The 8,747-nt window shown below is 33.5% G+C and overlaps 1 protein-coding gene across 1 annotated transcript; it reads right to left on the bottom strand.

Moving 5' to 3' along the window:
* Positions 1-4,280: 4,280 nt before the first annotated feature.
* On the bottom strand, positions 4,281-6,934 carry LOC148614922 (uncharacterized). The gene is made up of 3 exons (XM_088590478.1): positions 6,701-6,934; positions 5,145-5,237; positions 4,281-4,391 (listed from the first exon to the last, which is right to left on the bottom strand). The coding sequence occupies exons 1-3, from the start codon at positions 6,866-6,868 to the stop codon at positions 4,281-4,283; spliced, it is 372 nt and encodes a 123-aa protein (XP_088446604.1). The 5' UTR covers positions 6,869-6,934.
* Positions 6,935-8,747: the final 1,813 nt, after the last annotated feature.

Genomic DNA, 8,747 nt, shown 5'->3' with positions numbered 1-8,747 from the left:
TGTACCGCGCTAGACTTCATACAACTAGGCATCTGTTACAGGGTTATATTGCTACAAGATTTAAGTCATCACTACAGAAGTTTTAAGGTCGTCACCATCAACTCGTGGATCGTTACGGTGTATCCATCTGCACCATCAAAACTGTTTTGTTCAACGTGTTATAATTTTCTTGTCATTTTTCGTTTTCCCTGGACTTGACTTTTATGAGCAACTCGGCCGGTGTTTCTGGAATAAATCGAAGCACCGATGGTACTGAAACTCGGAAGTCGCTTGAAGCAACCTGATTTATTTTATAAGCCTTCTTTTCTACTCAGCTTTTAACTTGGGCAGGGGTGCCAATATAAATCTGAAATCATAAATTTTGCTTTGACATTGATCCTTGACACCTTGATGATATAGAGCAAAAAATGCCAAGTCAAACTTTCACTTTGAAAATTTATAGCATAAGCGATATTGCTATGGACTTACCACATTTGGTCAAAGTTCATTCTAATGTCCAATAGGATGCTATAGACTAAAAAATCCAATTGTGACCTTGATCTTGACCCTGAAACTCAATAGCATCTGAGATATTGTTTTCGACTTAGTTAGATCATCATTCTTAGTTTGGTCAAAACCCATTAAGGCATGTTGAATCTAAGAGTGTCAACAAGAAATGAATGTCTGGACGGACAGACACAAGTTTTCCTATTACATCTTCCAACTTCGTTGGTGAGAGGATAAAAAAAGTGGTTTTTCACTGTTGATTGAGTAACAATTTTCACTAAAAAGAAGTTGAAACATACATATGTTTCATAGCACAAAATGAAACAACAAATGATGTCAAATTTGTTTATTGAAAGACAAGTCTGGACACATTTTTGCATGGTAAGGCCATGATAATACACACTCGAACACCATAATTTAAAAATTGGCAAATGTTTAATTTCAATGCAAAATTCAAGAAAACGGTAGGCAGCAAAAAAAACAATTGGAACAAACTGTATAGGACTAGATACATTTAATGATCGGCTCATGTATCAAGCGTTATATTGACTGAAAGTCCAAATGAAAATGTCCTTCTATCTCCTTGTAATTTGTGTTTCAAGTAATTAAAAATGGACATAAACTTAGCCTAATTGACAGGTTTCACAGTAATCATACTTTACTTTATATATATATATATATATATATAACTGTCAAATTTGCGATGCAAATTTTTGGTCGTTCCCTCCGCGGGACTCGAACTCGTACCGCTGTGACATCTATGGCAACACCGCCTGCACAAAGTCCAGCGCCCTAGACCACTCGGCCAGCTAGGCTATATAAAAATATAGCTTTCGCTGGCCGGGTCATTCCTCCTCGTAGGATTAATCTAGGGCTGTAACCTAGTACACGATGTATGGTAGTACCGGACAGTTCATTTTAGATGTTATTATGTAGGATAGAGGATCAAATTAATGATGCATGTCACAACAAATCAATATTATACAAACGTCTCAGAATGTGACGATTCTATTCGCTACACTGTTGAATCGGATCAAAATGATACAGGGAAGATACATAAACGTATAGAAAGGTCTGAAAAATTCCCAACGATGTTAGAACTGTCAAATTTGCGATGCAAAGTTTTGGTCGTTCCCTCCGCGAGACTCGAACTCGTACCGCTGTGACATCTATGGCAACACCGCCTGCACTAAGTCCAGCGCCCTAGACCACTATATATATATATATAAGTCTAAAGGATTGTACAACGATACCGATAAAGATGTTAACACACTATAATAAAATATATAATGGGCAAAATTTTCAGTCAACAAATGACCTTATTCAGTGCCTTAAATAAACTGAGTGTGTATGAAAGTAAATGGTCTGTGAACACAATCACTACCTAATCAGGTGAATACCAGTGGCGTATAAAATTTTACCGACAGTAACAAAGATCTTGAACATTGTGCTATAGACACACGTTGTGTGTTGATCTTGAATACTGAACTATAAACTAAAAATATTTACAAACACTGTTATAAGAAACTATACAAAATAGGAAGAACTTAATGTTTTTTGTTAATTCCGTGTTAGTTCTTTTATCCAAAATCCCTCCCGCTTCACTCTCTGTAGATCGCTCCAGATCGTGTTTTGTTCCACGATGAAGATTTTCATTGTGTTGAAATCATCGTGGCAGTGGTTAGGTAATCTGAAGTGTTGACTTTTTTGTTAGGGCGCTCCTGTGTCCATTGAAACGCTTGTGAAAAGGCTATTTAGATTCACCAACATATTGAAGGCCACAGATGGGACAGTGGAGCAAATATATTGCATTAGCACTCTTGCAGTGTCCGTTGCAAAATATTTTGTAGCGTTTCCCCGTGACTGTGCTGGTGAATGATGACGAGTGGTGCATTTGGTTGCAACATTTACACCACAGGAGCGACTCTCGCCAGAAGTCAAGTTGGGCTTAGATATTTCAGCCCTCACAAGTAGACTACGCAAACTGTCTGGCTGTCTGAAAGCAATCATAGGTGGTTCGGGAAAGACTTTGAATAATGTTGAGTTTCTCTCGACAGAGGCCAAGTGCTCACGAATGGTGTTGTTGCTGTTTTTAAGGCAGGGGTGGTATGTTAGAACACAAGGGGTTCTTTTGCATTTTTTCTTTGCCTTGTATTGTAACAGGCTACTGGGATATTGTGAATTTTTTGGAACCCTTCATTGATTGTCTTGTTTTTATATCCCCTTCTTCTTAAATTGTTATTCAGTTGACCTAGACGTTTCTTTAAGGATTCGTCATTTGAAAAAAATGCGTCTTAGCCTAAGAGCTTGACTGAATGGTATACTCTTAGTCAGGTGAGATGGATGACATATATATATATACATTAAGCTACTTTGATTTCTTTTCTTATATAATACACAAGTAGTATTGTACTTGGCAAAATCATTTAGATATTGGATGAAACAATTATTTCATATACCTACTATTTACGATATTTGATGCAACAGTTTTTTGCAGAAATGAAAATCTCAATATTAACAAGACCATTGACTTGAGCAGTAAAAATATGTACATGAAATATGCTGCACCCAATTTTGCAACATTAAAGGAAAATTAATATACATGTTTAAAAAGATCTGTTGCACCTAATTTGGTAACAAAAAGCTACATATTAAATAATTGTGTAAAAAAGATCTGTTGCAACCAACTTGACAAAATTAAGATACATTTTATATAAATAAATGTCCGAATAATTTGTTGCGCTAAACTTGACAACTGTAAGATGCATATTATATAAATGTGTGATCAATTTGTTGTGCCCAATTTGACAACAGCAAGATACATATAATATAAATGTGTGAAAAATTTGTTGCGCGCAACTTGGCAACAGTAATATTAAAAAAAAGTTAAGAAGTGTCATGAATGTGCTAAGCTATATAATAGCTTTAACAAAACATAATAGTATATCAATTACATTGTAAAAATTCAAGTTGCTCGATGACTGTGTTAACAAAATTTCAAATGTCCAAAATAATAAAATTCATAGCGGTCTTTAGGAGCAGACATGATTTTAAACAAATATATGAAAAATCTCGAATGCTACTGAAAAAATATGAAAGTAGAACTACAAAAAACACAATTTTGCATCTATTCATACAAAAAATAGAACATTTTGAATTATCTGGTGCAAGAAACAATCATGTCTGCAGGAGTAACAACAGAATGCACATTTTTCATGTTAGCTCACGGTTTATTTATATGTGTTAAAAAATGCAACACCTTTAAATACAGTTAGGGCTAGAATATAAAATTTTATACAACAGTATGATCTACACATTACATTATGAACCATATTTAACAAAATTGTCATGTGAGTACCAAATTATATACAACAGACAAAAAATGTAAAAATTGTATCAAACTTTGTAAAAACCACATGTAAAATCTGATGCATCCAATTTCAGAATTGACGCATGGCTATAAAACAGAAAATAGTCATGAGCATTAAAAAATATCAATGACATGAAATACATTCAAATATTTTAAACATGATACATCACATAAAAATACTAAAAAACATATCTGAGCACCATAAGCTGTTTTGTACAACCATCAACAAGCAATAGAATAGAATACTGTGTTGTGTAACATTGTTACTTTTAACCTTATGTCATATAATTATTACTTCATAAATCTAAATTAAATAATATGAACAGCTTAATCTCTCAAAAAGAATATTTTAATTACTCTTGAAACTGAGAAATGTAATTATCACTTTTGCATGTTAATCCTGATACAAGGTATCATATAGTAATCACGTAAGAACAATGTTCTGAACAGTGGAGCCTGTTACAGCTTTAGCGTCATCAACAATCTCATAGTAGGTTATATCTGCTTGCATAGACCTGGTTGGTCTGTCAGTGATCTCCAAAAAATACAACAATTAATAAGGATTATTTGTTTACCGGTAGCTTTTTAGTTGTTTTGACTACTTCCTGAAATCTGGGAAACGAAATGATATATTTGATGGGAATGCTATTATTCAAATACAAAAATTCATCCAACACTACAGCAATAATTATTATGCATTATTATTTATTATTTATCATTTTGTTCTTTTCTTCAGAAGGAAAGAAATGATGAATTATGTTTGTGAAAGCTGTAGAATCCTTTATATACATGTACTGTAACTTCGTTATTTTTTAATCATTTTTAGCACACAAATGTTTAACTTCTAAAATTACAGAAGTTTCATCTATTGAGTAGCAAACATTCATTAGAAAAAAAGTATTATTTGTGCAAAATTCAGATAACTTTGACAGACGAACCTAAGCTTGATGGTGCCATGCTTACTGACGATGGAAGGATGGAATGACATGTTGTATTGAATAATGCACCTTTTAAAAGTATAGTATAATACATGTTAACTTTGGTCCCAGTTGGTGATTATGTTTTGCGTCCACTTATTTGATGGTTTGTCCAATGAATGGAGTGTAAATCATAAAGGTAAATAAAATATTGGAAACTTCCCTTTTTAAGTTCCTTTAGAACATTTGAACATCAATAATTGTTTCTTTGAAAGAAAACAATTGTGTGCAGAATTTACAGTGATTTAAGTGCGGGATGTTGTGCTCCCAACATTCTTAACTGCAAACTTCTTTGGTATAACACACGTTACCTTTAAAACCGTCTCCATTGCTATGCTTGGATAGCTTGCAAATTGGCGCCACAAAGTAATAGTAAATCTGGTCCCATCTTCCTCCAAAGTTATTTTTTTTTTTTGTTATCGTGTCTTCTCGACCTACTTTACCTATTCTCGCCATTGCTTCCTATTACAACAAAATAACATAAAATGACTCCAATATGAGTTTATGTGTAAGAATAGAAGTGTAACATAAACAAAGAGATTCATTACATATTTGATAGAACTGCCCAATTTTAGTGGGCTGTATAGTCCTTACTATGATGCATATGTTTACAGAGTTTCATGAGTGTGACAGGTAACAGACAGACAAATTGACTGAAAACTATTGTTCTGCAATTCAGCTGGCAGGACATGAAAATTCACATCAGAATAACAATTTCTTGTAAATAACATTGATAACTACGCAAAATATTTGAAAACACAACCATTAGTTTGAGGTCAACTGCATGGTAAAAGGGGCATAATTATAACAAAAATGATTAACAGCCCTGATTTTCAACATTGTTCATCGTATACAACATAATAAATTACATATGACATAAACATTAATAAGAGAGTTATTCTGAGGAGGACATTTTTTATGCTATGAACACACTACAGTGCATGTTAATATGGCTGTCATCTCTGAATTGTGACTTCCTACTTCTGAATTATTTTATATGATTGTTAAAGTACACTGTTTACACATGTGAGGCCTATAAAAATGCTAGTTAGAGTAGATAGGGGATCAAAAGACAGTTATTTCAACATTCTTAAAAATGAAAACAAATTATTTTCTTTAAAATATTTAAATTACTTTTAATAGTTGTAAAATTCAACACGGGGTAAATAGCAACTGTAAAAGTATTATTCTTCGTGGTTGCTAATCATTGCAGATTCTGTCTAACGTAAATATCGCAGGTATCAATTACAGCAGTTTTCAGAATGACACATGGTTATTCTTCACAAATGACATTTTGTGACTGCCTTGCAAAGGAAAGAAAATTCTGACCAAAATATGTTTTTTTATAAATTATACACCAGTTTTTGATGTATGCATGGTCTCTTTATTAGTCCAATTCAGCTTGAAGCTTGATCAAGTTGGTAAACACTCTTCCGAACAAGCCAACAGTGGCGTAGATCAATACTGTCAATACCGTTAAACCGATGGTCTTCTATTTATATTTTGTTGGATTCTCTCTAAGTCGTAGTTACGCCCTCTCACAAAAACCATGAAAACAGATACCCCATTACAATACCGTAACCGTCTTTGTTTCATAGTCAAGGCACAATTCGTAAAATATTATCGTTAATGGTATTCTGTTATGTTGCAAACTTTATTAAGGCGTTCTTAAGTTATTGATTGACCAGACACCATTTCTGTAGACAGATATAATGCATACTATATTCATAAATATTTTATTTATCAGTCCTCTGATTGAGAATAGGGACCAAATTGGTCTGTTCTGGCACTGCAGGATTGCCACTGTTGGCAGTGGTAATGGATTTATTATTTATAACGCTGCCTGGTGGTGAGCTTGAGGTACTTATAAAGAGCTTGTTGATCTTATCTTTGTTCTTCCATTCAACATCGTGGTTTCATTGTTAACTGAGTAATTCATCAACATCATCGACTTCCCCTCGGCCATCTGGTCAAAGGTCGACTGGTCATAGACCACACCCTTCCTCTGACCTGCACGTAAAAGTGAAAGAGTCATGAAAATACAAACTCTTATATTTACATGGATATGTGTGTTTTATTTAATATAAAGCCCAAATATTCAGTTACAATTTGGTTCAAAACAAGTGGCAATAACTCAGTAAACGGATATTTACAAAAACATTTACACAAGTAGATCATAACATGCTGAACACTAATCCCGCTACCAATAAAACCTACTTGTAACCGCTTTAGAGATATTTGCTAAAAAAAAACAAGGCATCCATTACATAAATAGAACATAAGAGTTAAATAGCAGTTTTCACAAATATTTCTTTAACTGTTAGGTTTACTCAAGTTCTGGCAGGACAAGTGTTTAGATTAAAATGATAAGATTTATGTACAGATTTTCGAAAATATATCTTAAACTGTTAGGTTCAGTCAAATGCTTATAGTAAAAGTGTAGAGATTATAATGATAAGATCAACCCATCTACAAATTTTCGTGAAATCTGCTTACCAATGTTGGATTTATTTTTCATATTATTTTAAGTACATTCAAGTACATCGGTGCTTACTTCTGGACGCGGGTTCCACCCGTTTAAGATATTGTTGCCACGTACAAATGAACTTTGTTATCGGTTTCATTTATTTGATGTAATGTATACGTTACATCCATTCTGTTTTTCTTTAAAAAAAAATAAGGGGGAGGCAATTTGCAGTTTTAAGTCTTGTTATTAAAAATAACAATAGGTTTTAGGCTAAAACCACTTTGTCCAAAAAAGGAAGTGGGCAACCGAAGCCTGAATCTTATTTTGCTCGTAACAAAAATTACAAGAAATACATCTGCTTACACCAAGAAACGTCGTTTTTCAATTTTTTCCAATTTATTACTTAACACACAAATGATTATAGTGATTTATTTCAAACCCAAAAATTAATATCAGAAATGAGTCAAAAATAACCTGGCCTTTTCAGGAATGTTAATCGTCATTGTACTGAAGTTTTGAAGGACACAACTGTGGCTGAAAAGCTAGCATTTAATTTTGTTGGCTTTATCAGAAATTTACAAATTCTAGTCATTAAGCTGCAAAAACATTTATAAATGTTACATGTATCAAGGTAATAATTGCTAGTTCCAGTTGGCCAGCCCTGGATCTTGGGACTCCAAATTCATTGTTCATGAATCTTACCTGTATGGTCAGCAACAGCAATCTTAAGATACAGTGTACCATTCTTTAACCTGGTAGATGTTACTTTGGCTACCAACTTCACCTTCTTAGGTAAGGTATAACTACATATTTAAGCAAATCATATGCGAATATTAAGTACTGAAATTACGAGTGCAACAATTGTAGCGACTTAAAAAGGGGACTACAACCCAGAAAATTCGGAAATATTTTGTAGTTCCGCATAGAGGCATTGTGTCTCAAAGAAGTTCCCCAACTGCTACCAAGGACGTTACACCTGGAATTTTCCACAACCTTTTTGAAACATTTTCACTACAATCTTAACCACAGAAAACATATAAATTGTATGTAGATGGGAAGAAAATAAACTCTTCTTTAATAGATAAACATGGAGATATTGATATCTTATTATGTTTTGTCTTTACATGTTTGCGTAATTCAGAATGGGTCTTATATTCTTTTTCACAAGTTTCACAAAGCCCAAAATAATTCAATTCATGAAATGACGTGTTCATGGCTTGATATCAGAAACAAAACAGAAAAAATCCAGCTTAAATGTCATTTAACCAAAAGTGCATTATTTGGCGAGGTAGTATACAAAATTACTACAAACATGAGCGAAAACAAACAGACATATAGTGTACGTTGGGTAACATAAACAGACATATATTTTAAACTAAAGTCTACTGGGGTGAGATGACATGGATGGTTAAGTGATCTCAGAAAGGGACACTCTTGTCACAAAAGG

Source organism: Perna viridis, chromosome 6 (genome assembly GCF_037379345.1).
Source record: "Perna viridis isolate PV_CMFRI_1.1 ecotype Kerala chromosome 6, ASM3737934v1, whole genome shotgun sequence".
Taxonomy (NCBI): domain Eukaryota; kingdom Metazoa; phylum Mollusca; class Bivalvia; order Mytilida; family Mytilidae; genus Perna; species Perna viridis.
This window is presented reverse-complemented; position numbering and strand designations above follow the sequence as displayed.